This window comes from the organism of the source record quoted next, unplaced genomic scaffold, assembly GCF_019419815.1.
Source record: "Pyrus x bretschneideri cultivar Hongxiangsu unplaced genomic scaffold, Pyrus_bretschneideri_v1 Contig14, whole genome shotgun sequence".
Classification (NCBI taxonomy): Eukaryota; Viridiplantae; Streptophyta; class Magnoliopsida; order Rosales; family Rosaceae; genus Pyrus; species Pyrus x bretschneideri.
The window spans coordinates 2,752,459-2,775,384 of record NW_025999435.1 but is presented as its reverse complement, the minus strand read 5'-3'; the positions used below and the strand labels follow the sequence as shown (position 1 = coordinate 2,775,384).

Here is a 22,926-nt window from a genome sequence, read left to right as displayed (position 1 = left end):
TGTTGGGAAGTAATGATGAAAGTTAAAAAAAAAAAAAAAAAAACTTTGGTGGATCAGTGCCACCGAAAAAAAAAAAAAAAAAAAACTCTGGTGGATCAATGCCACCGAAAGAAGAAAAAAAGAATAATAAAAAATATATATATAAAATAAAATAATAAAAAATAATAAAATAAAGTAAAATGAAATGATGATGTTGGGAAGTAATGATGAAAGTTAAAAAAAAAAAAAAAAAAAAACTTTGGTGGATCAGTGCCACCGAGAAAAAAAAAAAAAAAAAAAATTCTTGGTGGATCAGTGCCACCGAAAAAAAAAAAAAAAAAAAAAAAAATTCTTGGTGATGTACATGTTTTCTCTGTATTTAGCACAATACACTAAATAAAACGAAGCATGTTCATTGATTTTCTAAAAAATTACAAGTGCGAAAAAAAAAAAAAAAAAAAAAAAAAGAAAGAAATGTAACTAACAAAGAAAGAGAAAGATGGAGCTTTCACAAAGGTTGTTCACGTGAAGCCCCACTACTTGGCCAAACTCCAGGAGCGGGAAGCACCAAAGATAGATCATTCGAGGCCCCAATACTTGGTGGAATGCTTGATGACGCAGGAAAAAGGTGTCTCTGGAAGAAAGACGCAAGCCTTTGACGGTCACTTTGAATGCGATCTTGAGATTCTTGCATCTCATCAAGCTTCCTCTTCATGCCCGACGAATAGTTATTTGCAAGCACATGCGAACTTCTATTCTCGTACTTAAGCTGTTTAATCTCCTGCTTAAGATCTTCCACCTCTGCCATCAATGATTCCACCTGACGGGACCGAGCAAGCAGGCGTTGGCCCATGTTGGACACAGAGCCCGCACACTGAACACTAAGAGCAAGGGACTCTTGAACGGCCAACTCATCGGACCGTCCTGAAAGCAGCCTACTATCTTTTGGTGTGAGGAGGTTCCTAGCTACTATTGTAGCTGTTGTTGCATCCTGCATCACTGAGTCTTCACCTGTAAGAGGACCGTTAGAAGATAAGAAAGAAGGGCGCCATACGTTACTTTGACGCGGCACGCCTGTATCACTGCTGAGACCCAATTCTAAGCTAAGGTTCGATGGGTTAGCCATTTTTTTTCAAAGGTGTTAAAAGATATGGGTGGATGGAGTTAAAACTCAAAAGGCCAGAGATGATTTTCAGGAATGAGCAACCTTCAAAGTGTGCATGTTAGAGGTGATCAATACCTCTACAAAAAGGAAGAGGCGCTTGCTCAGAAATCAAAGAGGCGTTGGTTCAGAAATCGAAGGGCCGCTTATTCAAAAGTGAAGAGACATCGCTCTGCAAATCTCAAAAGCTGGATTTTCCGGCGTAAGTTAGGCGACGCTTTTCTGAACCAACGCCCTTTGATTTCTGAGCAAGCGCCTCTTCCTTTTTATAGAGGTATTGATCACCTCTAACATGCACACTTTGAAGGTTGCTCATTCCTGAAAATCATCTCCGGCCTTTTGAGTTTTAACTCCATCCACCCATATCTTTTAACACCTTTGAAAAAAAATGGCTAACCCATCGAACCTTAGCTTAGAATTGGGTCTCAGCAGTGATACAGGCGTGCCGCGTCAAAGTAACGTATGGCGCCCTTCTTTCTTATCTTCTAACGGTCCTCTTACAGGTGAAGACTCAGTGATGCAGGATGCAACAACAGCTACAATAGTAGCTAGGAACCTCCTCACACCAAAAGATAGTAGGCTGCTTTCAGGACGGTCCGATGAGTTGGCCGTTCAAGAGTCCCTTGCTCTTAGTGTTCAGTGTGCGGGCTCTGTGTCCAACATGGGCCAACGCCTGCTTGCTCGGTCCCGTCAGGTGGAATCATTGATGGCAGAGGTGGAAGATCTTAAGCAGGAGATTAAACAGCTTAAGTACGAGAATAGAAGTTCCCATGTGCTTGCAAATAACTATTCGTCGGGCATGAAGAGGAAGCTTGATGAGATGCAAGAATCTCAAGATCGCATTCAAAGTGACCGTCAAAGGCTTGCGTCTTTCTTCCAGAGACACCTTTTTCCTGCGTCATCAAGCGTTCCACCAAGTATTGGGGCCTCGAATGATCTATCTTTGGTGCTTCCCGCTCCTGGAGTTTGGCCAAGTAGTGGGGCTTCACGTGAACAACCTTTGTGAAAGCTCCATCTTTCTCTTTCTTTGTTAGTTACATTTCTTTCTTTTTTTTTTTTTTTTTCGCACTTGTAATTTTTTCGAAAATCAATGAACATGCTTCGTTTTATTTAGTGTATTGTGCTAAATACAGAGAAAACATGTAAATCACCAAGAATTTTTTTTTTTTTTTTTTTTTTTTTTCGGTGGCACTGATCCACCAAAGTTTTTTTTTTTTTTTCTCGGTGGCACTGATCCACCAAAGTTTTTTTTTTTTAACTTTCATCATTACTTCCCAACATCATCATTTCATTTTACTTTATTTTATTATTTTTTATTATTTTATCTTATATATATATTTTTTATTATTCTTTTTTTCTTCTTTCGATGGCATTGATCCACCAGAGTTTTTTTTTTTTTTTTTTTTTTTCCGGTGGCACTAATCCACCAAAGGTTTTTTTTTTTTTTTTTTTTTTTTTTTTTAACTTTCATCATTACTTCCCAACATCATCATTTCATTTTACTTTATTTTATTATTTTTTATTATTTTATTTTATATATATATTTTTTATTATTCTTTTTTTCTTCTTTCGGTGGCATTGATCCACCAGAGTTGTTTTTTTTTTTTTTTTAAATTTTTTAATTTTTTTTTTTTTATTCTTTACTTTCATCATTACTTCCCAACATCATCATTTCATTTTACTTTATTTTATTATTTTTTATTCTACATCGTCATTTTTTTTTTCTATATAAAGGATCTGCAAGAGGCTGCCAAACCATCGAAAAAAAAACCAGGAACGCATAAATTGTCTGCTTTGCTTGACTCAGTCTCCACGGGCCTCAAATTGCTACAAAACTTCCATTGATGGCACATGCGAAAGGCGGTTTGGTAGCTGGTGCTGTCTTTGAAAGATGCTTCCCAACATCATCATTGCTACCTCTTTTTTATTAAGGTGCTTCCCAATATCATAATAATTTTTTTTTTGTATTTATTTATATATATAGTGATCTGCAACCCAACATCATAATTAATTTTATTTTATTTTATTTTTTCTTTTTAGGTGGTGATCTGCAAGGCTGAGGCTGCCAAACCGACGAAGAACCCAGGAACGCATAAATTGGTGGTGTAGAAAGAGTGGTGTTGTGCAAAGATTGCAAAGGGATTTTGCTGTGTAATGCCTTTTGGTCATAGTCTTCCCTTGGTAGTGACGTTGCCGTGCCTCTTGCCGCTGCTTGGAGCTTGTTGGAGTGTGTCACTTTTACCGTGTGGGGTTATGCAAAAGACTGCAGCGAGTTTATGCTGTGTAGTGCCTTTTGATCATAATTTTCCTCGGTGGTGACGTTGTTGTGCCTCTTGCTGCTGCTTGCTACACCGTCATCGCTGCACTGTTCGCTGCACACCTATTGCACTGTCTGTTGTCCTGCTGTTCAAGTTTTGTGGCTGTTTTTGCTTTGTTGCGGTCATGGTATTTTTCAAATGTTTTAAGAGCAACACCATCACCATTCTCGCGAAGGAAGGTGATTCGCAAGATAGGGGAACAACGCTGAAGATTTACACCCCACTGACTGGCCTTAAGGCGCTTGCTCTTCCTACAAAAGACAACTCCATGCATATTAAGTCGTGGTCTTCTGAAGTATCTTGGAAGGTGGCAGACTTTGTTCGATCAAATACGGAGAAGGAGGCGTGCACACTGGGGATTCTTATCTTGAACCCTTCGCACCATGCTCTTGACGATCATCCGGCTTCGTTTAAGCTTCTCGGAGATCACATTCGCAGCGGAGCTATGGCTTGGAATGATGTCTTGTCGACTACCGGAGAAGCTGTTTTTGCTGAGTCTTATTGGGAGTGGCTTGAAGATGTCTTGGGCCGATCTAAACATGTGCTTACTAGCGTGGGCCTTTACCATGCCGTGTACGCATCTTTGTTTAGCTATGATCTCCATCATTCTGTCCTTCATGCGTTCTTCGAGCATTGGTGTTCAGCGACTAACACGCTTCATACAGCTCAAGGAGAGATGTCAATTTCACTTTGGGATCTCCACAAGATAGGGGGATTGCCAATCCAAGGCAAGCTTTATGACGAGGTCGTTCCTAGTGCGGAGGAACTTTCTCTCTGCAACAACCGAGGATTGCCTGCAAGTTGTCGCTGTTTATTTTGGGCATATCACAAGCTTTCCCAAGATGCTCGAGGTGAATCAGGCGTGAAGATTTCTTCATGGATCCGCTTCTGGTATTGGGAGGACGCAAGGTACAAGAAGTCCTCGAAGAGAAGAAGTTGCAACAAAACCACTAAGCCAAAGGGAGACTCATATCCGTCTGGTGCCATTGGTTCAGCTAGGCGCCGTTCCCCTGCCGAGTTGAGAGCATTTGAGGACCTTGGCATAGCACCAGAGCATGTGGAAGAATCTTACCTAGCTGCTTTCTTAGCTTGTTGGCTTTGTAAGTTTGTTTTTCCAATCGACGACATCAACTTTGTTCGTCCTGGGGTTTTCAAAGTTGCTAGCAAGATGGCTGCAGGTGAATCTTTCAGTCTTGCTATCCCGGTTTTGGCCAATATTTATAACAGCTTGAGTGTTGTTTCAAACTCGGCAAACACTGAAGATCGTGCTGCGGTTCTTCCCTACCACTATGTGTATGGTTGGTTGGGTGAGTACTTCGGCACTCATTTTTTTTCTTCAACTCTAAACAAGTCAGGGCCTTTGATGATGAAGTATTCTGGCGTGCTTTCTTCGAAGAGCCTCGATGATTCCCAGGCGCAAGCACTGTTTAGAAGCTGCGAAGGCTTGAAGATGGACTATCTGGCGAGAGTTGGCTCAGTACGGCGAGATATCATGGACAATTCGCATCTTCGCTTCTCAGACTTATCTTACCTTATAAGTCTTCGCTCAGGGTATGTTTCTTTGCGGCAAGAAGATCGATGCATTGTTCAACCGTATAGTCCCCACCGTTTCAGCAGGCAATTTGGTTTTGTCCAACATGTGCCAGGCAAGCTGAAGGAAAAAAACCAATTAGACTCCTTGCAAGCCGTGTATATGCATTGGGAGTCTTGTACCCGTGCATGTACAAATGCTTCTATCACCCTGCCGGCCAAAGACGAGTTCAAGAGCAGTCCAGTAACCCGTGCTTACGTAAGTTGGTGGTCAAAGGTATATTATGAGAATTTGGGGATGGCAAGTGGTACCAATTCTTCTCATTCACACCTTAATGTATTGAAGGAGGGGTGCTCTGTGGTTCCTACACAACTGATATCTTTTGATTGCGCGAGCGCTGCTACTTTGCAAGATAGACCAGTGGTTTTAGCCCCTCAACGCCCACGCTTGTCTTCTCAACATCTGGATGTATCTGAAGAGGCTGGTGATGAAGTTGATTCGCACGAAGATGGACTTGTTTTGCGGCAGGGTCAACAAGTTTTGAACAAGCGACGTCTTGAAGGCGCTCAGGCCGATAGAGATATCAATTTTCGTCACAAGAAGAAAGAAGTGTTTAGGCTCCCTCAACTCGATGGCAGTGTGTCGTTTGAGAAAGACGTATGCATCTTCTTCTTTCTTATGACTTCTTCTGCTTTCATTGTTCTAGCTTTTGTTTCTAACAGCTTTCTTTGTTTTCTTTAGGTTGGGCCTTCTTGTTCTTTTGACTTGGTAACCACAGGTATTTATTTTTATGCGGAGATGCTATTTAGGGGTGACCTACCTACAGGCGAGGAGATTGGGGATCCACCAGGTACAGAGCTTATCCCAAGTTTGTCAAGTTTCCCAAGTTTGCCGTGTGTAGGTGGAGGCATGCAAGATCCCGTCATGCATTCTATACCTTTGCCAGCTAGCTCTGAGATCTCTCTGAGAGGGCCAAACCTCAGTGGTACTGAGCAGCTTATTCATCGCATCCATCTTCGTGCGGCAATGGATATCAAGAGCCATATTGTGGGAAGGATTTCGAAATGCCCGTTGGAGGACCTTGCGTTGCTTAAGGAAGACTTGTCGAAACTTATTTCTGCAATTGACAATCTTAACATTGATTCTTCATCCTTAAAGATCAAAATTGCTGAAATTATGGCCGCCTCAACTGAGTATTCTTCCTTGCGTGTTATTTCCTTGAAGAAGTTGAGTCCAGATGTTAGAGCTCACCAACTTGCTGCAATAGACTTGTCACTAACCCAAGCCTGGTCTTCTCAGCAAGCTGCTTCGGGAGATTATCAATCTACAGAGACTTCTTTAGCTTCAGTCCGGGTACGTCTAGATATGTTGATGCGAGAACAAGAACAGCTGGGCATCGAGGAATCAAAACTTGAAAGTGTTCTCGGGGAACAGGGAGCTACACTTTCTCAATGCCAAGAGGAGATTTCATGCCTAGAACAAGAGAAAGACATGGCTATGGAGTTGCCCATCCTGTCTCTCACCGAGGTAGAGACTTTGAAGGCTTTGGAAGGCTTGCTTGAAGACCGCCTCCTTAGTTTTAGGGACATAGTTTTCGAGTAGTGTCTTCTGCCCTTTTTTTCTTTTGTAATCAGACTTTTTCCTCTAAAGAAATAAAATGTTTGCATTCTTGAATTTGCTCTTTATTCTTCAAAATGTTTTTTTTTTTTTTTTTTTGATGTGACTGTACTTGAAGTTTTGAAGTTTCAAGTTGCCTACGTACTCTTCCAAAGAAGAGATCAAGTCATAATGTAGTTCAAATGAGTGATGGTTTTGATGATGATTTTTGCCGTACACAGTTTATGCTCTTGCGGGCCAGGAGCGTGGTGCGTTTGCTTTAGGGGTAGTAGCGCTTCAAAAATCTGCCGTTGATGGGGCCGATCTTCAACCCGTCTTCTGCCATGATTAAGTAGGCGCCATTGGTGTAGATCTCTTGTATCACGTAGGGTCCATCCCACTTTGATGTGAACTTGCTTTTTGTCTTATGAGTTGTAATGATAGGCCTACGCAATGCCAGCACGAGATCTCCGGCTTGGAAAGACCTTGGGCGGATTTTCTTGTTGAATGCCTTGGATAACCGTGCTTGGTAGCATTCCAAGTGTTGTTGAGCTTCGAGCCTTCTCTCATCCAGCGCTTCCAACTCCTGAAGGCGCAACTTTGCATTTTCTTCATCAGTCAAGCCTTCTTGTATAGCCATCCTTAGTGAGGGGATTTGACTTTCGAGCGGTAGAACAGCTTCTACGCCATATACAAGAGAATAAGGTGTAGCTCGGGTAGGAGTCCTATGTGTAGTCCTATATGCCCAAAGTGCTTCACTTATTCTTTCATGCCAGTCTCTCTTTGTTCGGCCGATTACCTTTTTCAGGAGGTTGCACAGCGTCTTGTTGAATGCTTCTGTGAGACCGTTGGCCGGAGCATGATACATGGAAGACTTGTGCTGCTTGAACTTGTATTTGTCGCAAAGCTCGTCCACGAGTCGGTTGGAGAACTACTTTCCGTTGTCAGTGATAATGTAGCGAGGCACCCCATATCGGTGGATGATATGCTCCTTGATGAAACGAACAACAGTTTCCTTTTTTACTTCCCTTAAAGGTATGGCTTCAGCCCACTTGGAGAAGTAATCTGTTGTAGCTAGGATGTAAGCTTCCCCTGCAGATGACTTTGGCGTAATTGGTCCTACAATGTCTAATCCCCATGCGTCGAACGGCCATGAAGCAACTGTAGGGTGTAATGGTTCAGGCGGTTGATGTATGAAGTTGGCGTGGAATTGGCAGGCTTGGCACCTGAGGTAGTAAAGTGCTCCTTCTTTTTGGGATTCATTCTCTTGCGCCAAGAGTGTTCCGATTGAATTTTCCTGAGCAGCAATGTACAATATGAGTGGTTTCCCGGGCACAGGTGCCCCCAGGACAGGTGGACTTGACAAATATTTCTTTATGCTTTCAAAAGCATTATGGCACGCTTTGTCCCATACGAATGGGACATCTTTCTTCATAAGGCGACTGAACGGTTGACAACGCCCTGCGAGGTTGGAGATGAAGCGTCTAATGAAGGCTAGCCGTCCTTGTAGACTTTTCAGCTCATGCAGGTTTCTTGGCTCGGGCATGCTTTGAATGGCCTTGATCTTTGATTGGTCTACTTCAATACCACGGTGCTTGACGATGAAGACGAGGAATTTTCCAGAGGTGACGCCAAACGCACACTTTAACGGGTTCATCTTGAGGTTGTATTTTCGCAGCCTTTCGAACACTATTCGCAGATCTTTCAAGTGGTCTGATCTTTTCTTCGTCTTAACCACCACATCATCTACATAACATTCTACGTTCTTGTGTAGCATATCATTGAAGATTTTCTGCATTGCGCGTTGATACGTAGCTCCAGCGTTCTTTAGACCAAAGGGCATCACCTTGTAGCAGTAAATACCTTTTGGAGTACGAAAGGCTGTTAGTTCCTCGTCTTCGAGGGCCATGCGAATTTGATTGTACCCAGAAGAGCCATCCATGAATGATAATGCCTCATGGCCAGTGGTTGCATCCACCATGATTTCAATGATTGGCAAGGGGAAGTCGTCCTTTGGGCAAGCATCGTTGAGGTCCCGGAAGTCTACGCAAACACGTATTTGTCCTGATTTCTTAAGGACAATGACGATGTTGGAGAACCACTTGGGGTATTGCACTTCTCGAATAAAGCCTGCTTCGATTAGCTTGTCGATCTCGACCTCGATTTGTGGGATAAGCTCAGATCGATAGCGTCTTTGAGTTTGCTTTATCGGTCGTGTTCCAGGCCTGACCGCAAGATGATGAACAGCGATGATAGGGTCCAGGCCGGGCATTTCTTTGTAAGTCCAGGCAAAGACGTCTTTGTACTCTAACAACAGCTGATAATACTCCTCTATCTCATCTATACTTAATAATGCACTTACGAAGATAGGCTTTGGTTCCTTGCTTGTACCTAAGTTGAGTTCCTTGAGATCATCGACCGTGGCTTACCCCCCATTTTCGAGCTGTGGTGGTGCAGCAGTGACATCTTCCTCGGGGATTTCGTCTTCTTTACCTTCTTGAACCGTGATGTGGAAAACATCTTGGATCTCCTCTTCAGTGCTGTCTTCTCGAGCTTGTTGGCATAAGGATTGTCTGGTGTGGATGATAGTACGCCTTCTTACTTTCAGTGGTCCCTTTGTGTCGACCTCTAGGATCGCTTGGCGCTTCATCCTTGAAGGAATCAAGCTTCGAACGTCGTCTTTTTCTCCTAACCCATCGAGCTTTTCTTCCTTTGGTGTTGTCTTCCTCTTTCCAAAAGGCTTCTCATTATCTTCAAATTTTTCTGAAGCTGATCGTCACAGAGGAGAGATAACTGTGTTGCTTTGTTTCTTAAGCTTTAACAACCTTTCAAAAGCAGAGCTTTGGGATGTTGGCGCGTTAAGCCTCTTGAAGACAGAGGTTCGGTCTTGGCCACCAATGCGATTAAGCACTGAAGTTCTGGAGCTTGAATGGCTCATCCTATCGAAGACCGACGTCCGAGGGGAGAGTTTAGGCTCTTCTTGATCTTGTTCAATGCTCACACTGATGTGTTGAGCGCTAGTGTTTTTTGCTTTGTTTGAAATCATCACAGGTGCATTTGGTGTGAAACCAAGTCCAGCTTTGTTGTTGTCAACTCCGTAACCATGCTCCTTCAACTTCTTTTGAGTTTTGGTGAGGTTACGTTCTTCGTCATTGACAGTGTTTGAAACCTTCTTTCCAGCCACCACAGAAGAAGCGAAGTCGTACCTGGCCTTTGACATGAGTTTGTAGGCGTTAGGGTCGAAACCTTCCTCGGTCCTTTTGGTTGGAAGAAAGCTTGATTCCACCTTCTTTGGTAGAGCTTTTATGAAGCCTTGTGGTAGTCTTGCGACCTTAGCATCCCCTAGCTGTGTCAAAGGCAAAACTGCATTTGTCTTGAGCAACTTCACATTATCCGCGTGCCACTGTGTGTCGGCTTTTCTTGTTCCAGTTTCAAATGGAGATTCACCATTCTTTCTTCTTGACATCGGGATATATCGGAATATGGGTGCGTTCAGTCCCTCTGACGGCATCCTACTCCCTTTAGTTGTTGCAGGTTTAGCAAACTCGTCATCGTCTTTGCTTGAAGATGGCACAGTCTGCTCTTTTTGCTTTTTAGGCATGACTTGCCACTCCTGCTTTTTAGGTGCTGCTTTGCCTGTGGATTTGATATCTTCCGGAAGGGCTTCGGGTACCACGTCTTCATCCATGTAGAACTTGGCGTCTGCAAAGTGTGATTCGGCTTCGGTGAATGGCTTGGTATCACCTTGGATCACCTTCACTCCTTCTCGGTAAAATTTTAGGCATTGGTGAAGGGTGGACGGCACTACCCCATTTGCGTGGATCCAAGGTCTTCCTAAGAGCAAGCTGTAGGAAGTTCTTGCATCAATCACGTGGAATATCGTGCTTGATTTGAGCTCACCAATGGTCATCTCTACTCGGATCATGCCCATCGCCCTTTGTCCTCCTTGGTTAAAACCCTGGATCAGCAGACGGCTCAGGGATAGTTCATTCACCTTGATGCCGATTATGGTCATTGTTGATTTTGGCATGATGTTTATGGCCGACCCACCATCCACAAGCATGCGGTTGACTTTGTATTCCCTTACGTACCCTGAGACGAAGAGAGGACGGTTGTGAGGCTTTGATCCCAGCAGTAGGTCTTCGTCAGTGAAGTTAATTGTGTCATGGGTGGCACAACATGTGGCACATTCATGTGGCTGAAGCTTCAAGCCTTCGTCGTTACTTTCTCGCACTTCGTGATCGCCGGGACCTGCCAAGACTGCTGCTAGTGCTCTTCGTATCTTTTTTGGCAATGGTAGCGCTTCCTCGATGCTAAAGTGTGTTGGCAGACCTTCTTCAGGTGTGAGGGTCTTTTCTACCTCAGTGGCGATAGCTTTGCCTTTTGAGGGCTCTTCTATTTCTACTTCAACCATGTGACAGGCCATGGTAGTGCACTGTTGGAAAAAGTCATTCGGGAAGTACTCACGCAAGGAAACAGGAATGCGTGGCTCCTGCTCCATAGGTTCCCTAGCATATGTTGTTTTATTATGCTTTATGTTTCTTTTAGGCTTCGCATTGTTGCGGCCGTGGTGATTTCTTCTTTGTTCCACATTTGGTTGTATGACTCGTGGTCTTGGTTTCCTTGTCTTTTTGTAGGTTACCAATATCCATCCTTCTTCATTATCAGCATGTGCATCTTGGTCGCTTCTTTCCAGTGATGGTTGTGTAGGGGGTGCCGTGCAACTTAAGCATTCACGGGAACGGTCAGGTGTCGTTTGGAGAGGCACAGGATTAAACGATCCAAACGCAATTGTAGTGGTATGCGTTGCGGCCGTTTCCTCAAGATCGAGCTCAATTTGCCCTTGTTGTGCTAGCTTCATGATGAGTTCTTTAAGAACGAAGCACTTGCCAACAGGATGACTCACAATACGATGGTACTTGCAGTACCTAGGATAGTTTGTGCGATTCATTTCTTCAGGACGCTTGCATTCGGGTAGCTCAATCACCTTTTTTTCCAGCAAGTCATCTAACATGGCAGCCATGTCAGAGTCAGGAAAAGGGTACGTTTTCTGTTCCAACTCTCTCAAGGTGCTCTTGTATCTGTCTTGGGTGTGAGGAGGCTCACTTGTCTTTATCTCCTTCGCTTTCTTATGGGGGTAGTGTTGACGGTGAAAGCTTCTTTAGCGGGCTTCTTCCCGGTTTTGTCTACATTTGGGGCAAATACTTTATCCTTATTGAAGTTAGTAATCGGCTCCTTTTTCCCGTGATTAGCGATACTCAGCTCCATGTCGTGGGAATGAGTTGCTAGCTCTTCGAACGTTCTTGGTTTTATGCCTTGGAGGATGTAATGTAACCCCCAGTGCATGCCTTGAACGCACATCTCAATGGCAGAGGTTTCAGAAAGCCGATCTTTGCAATCTAGACTTAAGGAGCGCCATCTATTTATGTAGTTGACGGCAGGTTCATCTCTCCACTGTTTCGTACTGGTCAGCTCTAGCATGCTTACAGTACGACGAGTGCTGTAGAAACGGTTGAGGAATTCCCTTTCTAGCTGGTCCCAATTGTTGATAGACTCAGGTTCGAGGTCAGTGTACCAGTCAAAAACGTTACTTTTCAGCGAACGCACGAACTGTTTGACGAGGTAGTCTCCCTCTGTCCCAGCATTGTTGCAAGTTTCAATGAAATGGGCGACATGTTGCTTCGGGTTGCCTTTTCCATCGAACTGCATGAATTTTGGTGGCTGATAACCCCTTGGCATCTTCAAAGCATCAATCTTCTTGGAGTAAGGCTTTGAGTATAGTACGGAGTCATGCGAGCTTCCTTTGTACTGTGTCTTGATAGTGCTTGCGATCATCTCCTGTAGCTGCTGGATAAAGAGAGATCCCATGGATGTTGTCGCTTGGTCTAGCTTCGACTTCTCTTCGACTTTCTCTGCTGGAGGCTCCTCTTCTTCGTTGTCTTCTTTCTTTACTAGGCCAATATTTGGGTCGACTTTCACGTCGGGCTGCGCATCTAGTTGGTTGATGAGTGCGGCAATCTGCAAGTCCTTCTCTTCCACAGTCCGTGTGAGCTTTGCAATTGCTTCATTCATCTGAGCTAGCTGCTCCTCGATTGAAGTTGCTCCAGTGGTCATGACTTGCATGGTTGTGCTGCCGCTCGAATCAACGTCGGAGAGTAGGGACTCTGAGTATTTCTTCGGCCTTTCCCCCCTTGATGCCCTTAGCGAGGCTAGGGTGATCACAGGCTCATACCTCAGGTGCTCTTGTTCCTTTGACAGAGTTAATGCAGAGGCGGAAGCCGCGGCAAAAAGATCTCTTGCCTTACTTCGGGTTATGATGCCCGAAATATCACCACTTGCGGCGATGATGTTCTTATTCTTTGCTTTGATTGCAGGAACAGCTTGATCATTTCTTGATGCCATTTGCGTTTTTCGATGATTTGAGGATAGAGATGAAAGGTAGAGATGATCCCACCGGGCGTGCCAAATTTGTAAACACGAATTATTCCTGAAACAAGAGACAAGAATACGTGTACAAAATATATTTTTTTGTATTAATGATTTTGGGGTTACAATCTCTTTGTAATTTGGTCCTCTGATTCTATCTTCGTAGGGTGTGGGTTTGTGGATGAGTTGTTGATCCAAAGGGCCGTCGGGGCTTGATCTAAGGATGAACAGTTGATGAATGGATCTTCAAGGGGTGTTGGGCTTGATCTTGAAGAATGGGTGTATGAGTTGTTGAGGTTGTTGATCCAAAGGGCCGTTGGGGCTTGATTTTAGGATGAACAGATGATGAACGATGAACACTTTCCTCAAGGGCCGTCGGGGCTTGATCTTGAGCTGGTGGAAGTTCTTCAAGGGCCGTTGGGGCTTGATCTTGAAGGTTGATGGATGAGCGGATCTTCAAGGGCTTTTGGGCTTAATCTTGAAGAACGATTGGATGTGTGGATTTGTTGAGGTTGTTGATCCAAAGGGCCGTTGGGGCTTGATCTTAGGATGAACGGATGATGAACGATGAACACTTTCCTCAAGGGCCGTCGGGGCTTGATCTTGAGTTGGTGGAAGTTCTTCAAGGGCCGTTGGGGCTTGATCTTGAAGGAGGATTTGACGAAGAACGAAGAGTGCTTTCTTGATCCTTCGGGATTTGCTTGAGAGCTTTAGAGTTTCAAGGCTTCTTCCTTTCTTCCTTTCTTTCTTTCTTCTCTTTCTTTTCCTTCTCCTTCCTTCCTTCTTTTTTTCTTTCTTCCTTCCCCCCAAAATGAATGCCTTGGCCTCCTATTTATAGAATTCCAAAACTTGATTTTTGGATTTAAATAATCAGATGAAATAAATCATTTCTGCCAGGTATTGACACGTGTCATATTTGATGACTTTTCCAATTTATTTCGATTTTTCGTTGAATCACACGCTACATGTAAAATTTATGTGACACGTGAACGTTGAAATTTTAATTATTGCTCAACATTCATTTCACCGAAATTTTGATGTCTACAAAGTTAGGCGACGCTTTCTCGGCTTTTCAGAAAACGCGTTCAACTTTGTCAAAAGATCTCCGACAAAGTTGAAAACACGTGGAGGTGGGCGACGCTTTCTCGGCTTTTCAGAGCACGGGTGCCACTTTGTCAAAAGATCACGTGGAGGTCATCATCGCAGCTACACATCTTTAGCCGACAAGCGCAAAGTTCGGCGACGCTTTCTCTGCTTTTCAGAAAACGCGTGCAGCTTTGTCAAAAGAGGCACTCGTTCAGAAATTGAAGAGACGTCGTTCAGAAATCAAAGAGGCGTATTCAAAGATCGAAGAGTCGTCACTATTTCAAATAGCCGGATTTGCGGGATCAAAACGTTTGTTGACAAGGGTAAAAGAACAGTACCACCACTTGCTATTGGGAAATCCCTATATATGTCGACCTTCATCTTTTATGGCAAGGCAGACCTGCAAACAAAAAAAAAATGCCCAACTCTTCCTCACCTCTGAGAGTACACTCCCAGCAAAGCATCTCAAAATGCTCAGTTTTCTTCCTCTCCGGGAATGCCCTTGCAAACAAATGACACCAAGGCAAAAGTATCTCATATCATCAAGGGCGAAAGCAAAGGTATCTCATATCATGCTTTTCCCCTATCTTTTCCTTTACCCTTGCTCTTACCTGCAGGACAAGGGGAAATAGAGTTATTAGTCGGAACCTGAAATCAAACTTCCGACCTGGAACTAATTGCCTGGAACCTTTGCCTGGTTGCTTACCTTGCATTGCTCTCGAGTACTCATCGTCGCTGAGAAGTAATGTTTTGAAGCACCATTTAAATGCAAAGGTTGCATTCAACTCCTGCATCAGGAACAAATACTACAAGAGAAGATGCCAAACCTGCATAAGGAAATACCACTTCTGCAAAGGGAGCAAGTAAGGCAAGTGAAAATGATACATCAAAGCATGTGGAGACAAGCACAACAAATATATATGCTGATTCATTCGCTGCTTCTTCAAAAGTAAAGGTATCTCATATCATGCTTTCTCCATGTCCTTTCCTTTGTCCTTGTTCTTACTCGCATAGCAAAGTGAAAAGAGCAATCAGCCGGCACTTGGAGTCAGTCTTCCGATCTACCCTTTTCAATACAAATTGGAAAGATTGAACAAAGAAACAGGTCATCACTTCCACCTCGTGCTTGCCTGCCATGTGTCTGAATCCTGCTACCCAGTTCAAGAGTAGCACAAAGGAAAATCAACGATAGGGGGAGACCAAAAGAATCCTCCAGCCCAGTTCAAGATCAAGCCTCGATGGCCCTTGAAGAAATCACAAGTCCGATTCAAAATCAAGTGTTCACCACCCTTGAATCAAATTCAACTCTAGATCAAAGGAGTAAATTCAGACCTTCGGAGGAGACCAAAAGAATCCTCCAGCTCAGTTCAAGAGTAAGCCTGCGGAAAATCAACGATTGGAGGAAACCAGAAAATCTTCCAGTCGAACTCAAGATCAAGCCTCGATGGCCCTTGAAGAAATTTCCAGCCCAATTCAAGATCAAGCCTCGACGGCCCTTGGGTAGACACCTATATTAAGGGACTTCAAAACGCATCTTCTACACGTGACAAGCACATGTCTACGACGCGCCTTGAAGTGGGGGCATTTGTAGACATCAAATTTTCGGTGAAATGAATGTTGAGCAATAATTAAAATTTCAACGTTCACGTGTCACATAAATTTTACATGTAGCGTGTGATTCAACGAAAAATCGAAATAAATTGGAAAAGTCATCAAATATGACACGTGTCAATACCTGGCAGAAATGATTTATTTCATCTGATTATTTAAATCCAAAAATCAAGTTTTGGAATTCTATAAATAGGAGGCCAAGGCATTCATTTTGGGGGGAAGGAAGAAAGAAAAAAAAGAAGGAAGGAGAAGGAAAAGAAAGAGAAGAAAGAAAGAAAGGAAGAAGCCTTGAAACTCTAAAGCTCTCAAGCAAATCCCGAAGGATCAAGAAAGCACTCTTCGTTCTTCGTCAAATCCTCCTTCAAGATCAAGCCCCAACGGCCCTTGAAGAACTTCCACCAACTCAAGATCAAGCCCCGACGGCCCTTGAGGAAAGTGTTCATCGTTCATCATCCGTTCATCCTAAGATCAAGACCCAACGGCCCTTTGGATCAACAACCTCAACAAATCCACACATCCAATCGTTCTTCAAGATTAAGCCCAAAAGCCCTTGAAGATCCGCTCATCCATCAACCTTCAAGATCAAGCCCCAACGGCCCTTGAAGAACTTCCACCAGCTCAAGATCAAGCCCCGACGGCCCTTGAGGAAAGTGTTCATCGTTCATCATCTGTTCATCCTAAAATCAAGCCCCAACGGCCCTTTGGATCAACAACCTCAACAAACTCATACACCCATTCTTCAAGATCAAGCCCAACGCCCCTTGAAGATCCATTCATCAACTGTTCATCCTTAGATCAAGCCCCGACGGCCCTTTGGATCAACAACTCATCCACAAACCCACACCCTACGAAGATAGAATCAGAGGACCAAATTACAAAGAGATTGTAACCCCAAAATCATTAATACAAAAAAATATATTTTGTACACGTATTCTTGTCTCTTGTTTCAGGAATAATTCGTGTTTACACACATATCTTTGTTTTGGAAGTATCAAAGTGATCCGTCTTATGTCATTTCTTATGTGCCTATTCAGGTTAGAGAGAACCTCACTTATGACGAGTACCCTGTTGAAATCCTCGATCAAAGAAAGAAAGCTTTCCGCACCAAGACTATTTCTTTAGTGTGCTTGTTATGGAACAATCGTGGCGTGGAGGAGTCGACTTAGGAGACAAAAAACGAGATGCGCCAACATTAACCACATCTGTTTGACTCAGGTGCTTTGAGTTTAAGGACTAAACTCTTTTTAAGGGGAAGGAAGGATGTGAAATCCTGTCTCTGGAATTTCATTATTAACGACATATTTCATATTTACGTTATTTTTATTTTATTCTAATTTCGTTAATTTTATAATTTGAATCATATAGTTATAATGTATGAATTTTCTTAATTAATCTTTTAAAATCCATGGACCTTTCAAGGTCACAATTAGTGTTTTTGAATAGAACTAAATTCCACGAGCGCGTAGGCAAAAGCTATTCACGAACCGAAGTGATAACAAATAAGTTACAGAAGTTATAAGTTTGATTAAAATATATATATATATATATATGTTTAATATATAATTAGAAGCTCCCATTATTTTGGGGAGGGGCCAATTAGAGAGAGATAGAGAGTGATAATGAGGTGACTAATCAGAGAAGAGACGAGAGAACCCAGCGCGACCCATTTCCCCCTCGCGACCCAACTCCTGACCCGAACTCTTTACAATTTTCGACATGACTTCTGTTGATTTTCCGGTTTTTCTCGACCTTCCACCACCACTAAACATCACCACGTCAGTTTCCCTTCAATCTCCACACAAACTTGATGAGCAAAGAACTCCATTGATGGGTCCTTGAGTATTCGATAGGGATCGGTCGTTTTTGAAGTTTTTTCCCTCGACCATTGCAATAGACTCTCCTTGAACCCAGGAACAAGGCCCAAACACTTGTTAGGGCGTCGGGGTTTGATTTTACAACGATTCAAACAACACCCATTTTAGGGTTCCAACTATCTATGGTGTTTTTAGGCCACTTCCCGACCAAATTGGACCTCAGCCCAGGCGACGATAGTACATGACGTCTTGATATTCGTGCCAGGTTACCTTCATGCATACTCCAGGCACTGATTATACAAGCTTGTGTAGATTATGAGGAGCCGGTGGGGGTAATAGTGCAGAAATCAGAGACTTTGAGCGATTAGGTTACCCCTTTATCCTTCTTTGTATTATTTCTTTTGGGACTTATATTTTGAGCATCTATGGGCATGTCTTGGCCCTAGTGAGGGTTGTGTATTTTGAGAGTACATATTTGTATATATTTTGTGGCGGAGAGTCCACAATCATGTTTATTTTGAGGTATTTTTCTCTTAGTTTACAAGTCAGCAAAATGACTATATTTCCATTTACAATAGGATGAAAATAATCACATTAGTTAACTTTTATTCATACTTGCTTGCAGATAATTGTGATAGAAAAGTTTATTGTGGTTACCTTAATGGAAAATGTGATATGAACAATTTGAAAACTCCACTTTCTTCTCATATGTATGCTTTAACATATGTCAGTTTTAATTATTCATGAGCAAAAGAAATTTTATTTTTCTCTCTCGTTATACTAAAATTTGTACATCAACATATATTTTTTCAACGTATATTATATATTAAATGCACTTGAGTATTCAATTGTTTTTAACAATTAAGAGTCTCACCTCAATAATTACACTTTTATTCCGTCATCTTCACCAAAATATCATTGATTTATTTTAACAACTTTTATTTTTTCAATTTGTGACATAGAAGCATACATAGAGGGCAAGAAAAAGTTCGAAAAAGCTAATTAGTGTATCCGATAAATAGAATTGTAAATATGATTGTGTGTGTATATATATATATATATGTGTGTGTGTGTGTGTGTGCAAATAGAGTTGTTATAAATATGTGTAAATAGGGTTGTTGTAAATAAGTTAGAAAAGTTGACTGCATGCTACATCTGTTTTTTATGCAAAGACATTATATTTTGTGATTACACCGTCTATTAAAATGTTCTATTTTGTTCCATTATTTACATTACATACTACTTTGATGTGATGTGATGTTGTTCTCTAAATTACAAAACTAAAAAACTAAAAAACTTGATTTTAATGACATGACAAATTTTTTGACCTGTCGAGCGCTCAGGTATGAAATCTTGTTAAAACCAAAATCTCCGCCCAATTGCATTGCATTGCAGCTAAGCTACAGTGCCACCCCTCCCCAAGTTTAAAATAGAGTAATGCTTTACCAAATCTTAGCAAAATTCAAATTGTAACAAGTTTAAAGAAAATTTATAATTTTATACAAGTTAAAGAATGAGTTACTTACCCGCCTTTGTTTGGATAATCAAACCCAGATAGATTGGCTGCAGTCGTCAAAGCATCCCTCCACTTGTGCACCTTATCAATATTGTCCTTGAAACGTTTTTCAAGTTGAGCAAATGCACTCGCATAACTCCCGTGTTGTTTTCGTACATCAGATGGATTGATGTCGTAGAATACGGGTATAACCTTCTGGCCATTTCTTTCCTTGCACTCGAGTATATGCACGAGTTCATCTAAACACCATGTGGAAGAAGCATAGTTTTGTGAGAAAATGATCACCGAAAGCGTGGATTTCTCAATTGCCTCTAGAAGGGCAGGTCTGATTTCTTCTCCTCTCTGAAGTCTGTAATCTATGTAGGTTTCAATTTTCTTCTGAAGTAAGGCAGCATGAAGATGGCTGGTAATACCACGGCGGGTGTCCTCACCTCTGAAGTTGATAAACACATCATACTTTTCCCGACGAGGGGGGATATTAGCTTCAATACCATCATCATCATCATCACCACCAGCAGCTGCAGCAGATGACGGAGAAGAAAATGTTAACGATCTGGAGCACATCTGCAAGATGGTCATTATACACTCCATCTGTTTGTGTTTCTCTCAAGGAACTAACAGTAGACTTGTAACTTGTGAGTAAAAAAGAAGAGAAAGAAGCGAGCGCTTGATAATATATCAAAGAAAGAGAAGGGGATACTTGAGATGATTGAGATTTATCAAGTTATTGAAAATTTTATGGTGCTCAGCCTTTCCTAGAAAATCATCAAAGATATACAACAAACTCAAGCACCTTTACTTTCCGCGTACAAAAATTCAACGCGTTCACGCATGAAGAAAGACAGATTAAGGAAACATCATCATCAGTTCATAACTTTTATTAAAGCTAGCTGACTACTCACAGGTCACAGTGAATGGTAGTGGCAAACAGACAGTAAGCCAATAGGCCCACCTTCCCGGCCTTACGCATTTTATGTACAAACTTTGTTGCTCGATTTCATCTTTTGATCAGCAGAGCATCCAATGTAATCTGATCTCAACAAGGACTACTGTAGCATTTGGGGGACGTATTTGCTGGCGCGTTATTAGTCCATGATGCCTCAATGGATTGATGAAACATTGATGGACATCATATTATTAAATTTGTATCGAGAAACTATATAGCAGCTTCATACTCCAACTTGCAACAAACAATCACCAATACCAGTGACAAGGTACCAGGACGCAACAGTCAATCGCCAAAACTTGCAACAAACCACGAAATTATTTTCAATACATCATACACATGGCCTTTTTTTTCCTCAGAAGCGATACATACAGCTTTAGTATCTCTACAATCACCCAGTAGCCAGCAACAGATATCATAGCTCTTGTTGATTTTTTTTTTCAGAGATAATATTTACGGAGTGATTTATAATATGTATGATCTCAATAATAAGCATTGAAATTTGTGTATCATTCATGCAGTGTTTGAAGAAATATGTTGGTCTATACCCATGCGTCCTAAGTTCGAATCCCTCATCTCTTAAATTATTGTAATAATTTTGAACAATTGCAAACCCTTCTCCCTCCTTTTAATAATCATAAATTCTTTAAAAATAAAAAAATAAAAGAATTCTTAACAATTTTGTGGAGTGAAGCAATGTAAATTATTGGGTTTAATACAACTGCGCTATGGTGAGGAAATTTGAGCGAGACGCTCAATCAATCGGCTACAATAAATTAGTATCGAACTCACTATCTTTGAAAGTCGATCATAAAATTACGCACTTAATCAACAACAAATAAAGAAGAATATTCCACCATTTAGTACTGCTATCTAGTGGCATTCTTCTTCACTTATAACTGAGAGGTTTTAGATTTGATTCTTACCAATGACGAATTTTGAATCATATTATTGCTAGCCCATTATGAGGGCACTCCATCCCTCTTAATGTAGATAATATCATTTATTTAAAAAAGAAAAACCCACTATATTAGAGTTTTTTTTTTTTTTTGAGGAAATACTGTATTATAGTAATTAAATGACAGATAAAAAAATTGTTCAAGCCAAACAACATTTGACAAATTAATTGATGTGGACTAAGGACTAAGGACTAAAGAGTATATCATAATATTAATCGAACCACATTATTGCTTAGGGGTGGCCACATTGCCGTTCCACCCTCAAACCGAAACCTAAACTAGAAAGTATCAACGGTTCGGTTCAATGTAGTTCTGCTTAAATTTATTGCCGAAATTGTACAATTTGGTTTATACCAGTTCTGGTTCGATTCATGCCGATTTATGGTTCCAAATACTAAATTTTGAATACCAAATCAAAATGGTATTCAAAGTCTACTTGGTTTTTTTTCCTTGTTTTTTGCATGTATGCATTCAAATATCACTCCTAAAATGGTTATACAAAATTATAGACAAATATATCATTTTCAAATACTAAATCAAAATGCAAATGTGCTTGACACCAAGCTAAAAAAAAAAGAAACACAATTCAAATGTATATATACATTCATAATACAATACATCCGCTATGCAATAAGAATGTTAGTACGAATACAATAATTTAAGCCTAAAAGGAACTTATCAAGAGATTAAAAAAATGTCCAGGAAAAAGAGAAAGAAAAAAAAGGACGTAATTGAACACCTTAAGATCATACTATCCTTAGATAATATGAAATTGAAACCTGAATGTCAAATTTGGAGATCTATGATAGAAAATGACCTTTTTTATTTTTTATTTTTTCAAATATGTGCCTTATCTCAAGAGGTGAACCATACAAGTGAAAGACCTAAATGCTCTCATGCAGTCGCACTAGGTGAAACCAATTTGGTTTTCACTACTCATTTAGTGACATCTATATACAACTATTAAATTTAATTATTTATTTATATTCACAGTTCAATTCGGTTCTAAACGGTTCTATCAACATGAAAACTGGAACCGTACTGGTATGAACAGTTCGGTTTCGTTCTTGAACCTACGTTGACTTTTTTCGGTCAATCCAGTTTTTTATAGTTTATTTTGTCGCGGTTCTACAGTTGTTATGCCCACCCTTGCTAGCTCATTGTGGGACTTAGCCCATTCCTCCATCACCTTAGTGTAGATAATATCGCTTCTTCAAAATAATCATGATACACTCCATCTGTTTGTGTTTCTCTTGAGAAACAAACAATCACCAACACTAGTGACAAGGTGCCAGGACGTAACAGTCAATCACCAAAACCATGAAATTATTCTCGGTACATCATACACACGACCTTTTTTTTCTTCTCAGAAGCAATACATACGGCTTTCGTATCTCTACAAATTCAATAACCACCAAAATGGGCCAATAGCCAGCAACATATTTCATAGCTCACATGGATTTGTTTAGAGACAATAATTACAGAGTGATATAATATATATGATTTTGATAATCAGTACTGAATTTTGTGTATTGTTCACACAGTGTTTGAAGAAGGGTGTTTGCTTTACACTCATGCGTCTCATGTTCGAATACCCCTCGTTAAATTATTCTGGAGTGAAGTAATGTCAATTATTGGATTTTTTTTAATACAATTGCACTACGATGAGGAAATTTGAGCGAGTCACTCAATTAGTTGACTACAATAAGTTAGTATCGAACTCACTATCTACGAAAGTCGGTCATAAAATTACGCACTTAATCCCCTGCAAATAAAATAATTGTTAAGGTTGAACAACATTTTAACAAATTAATTGATGTGGATTAAGCAAAGCCCAATTAATTAGTCTGGACCTGGTTGAGATTTACGCGTTTTCTCTCTCTAGAAACCCAGATCCAAAGCTTCTTCTCCGGCTTCAACTTTCAGTCGCCGCCCTTTACTCTTACTCGAGGTAGGCGGCAACCCATTACTTCCTCCTCTTT

General features: G+C 41.3%; 1 protein-coding gene across 1 annotated transcript; it reads right to left on the bottom strand.

Annotated features, from left to right (window-relative positions):
- Nucleotides 1-17,137: 17,137 nt before the first annotated feature.
- LOC125475212 (disease resistance protein RPV1-like) lies at nucleotides 17,138-19,816 on the bottom strand. Its single transcript, XM_048579759.1, has 2 exons — nucleotides 19,050-19,816; nucleotides 17,138-17,813 (listed from the first exon to the last, which is right to left on the bottom strand). The coding sequence occupies exons 1-2, from the start codon at nucleotides 19,628-19,630 to the stop codon at nucleotides 17,672-17,674; spliced, it is 723 nt and encodes a 240-aa protein (XP_048435716.1). The 5' UTR covers nucleotides 19,631-19,816; the 3' UTR covers nucleotides 17,138-17,671.
- Between the last annotated feature and the right edge of the window lie 3,110 nt (nucleotides 19,817-22,926).

Bases quoted from the DNA above. Each gene is read 5' to 3' on its own strand.
- LOC125475212 (XM_048579759.1), bottom strand. From the start codon at position 19,630: ATGGAGTGTATAATGACCATCTTGCAGATGTGCTCCAGATCGTTAACA. The intron at 17,814-19,049 runs GTAAGTAACTCA...TTGTATAATCAG, and splicing joins GATTATCCAAACAAAGGCGG to TGCCTGGAGTATGCATGAAG.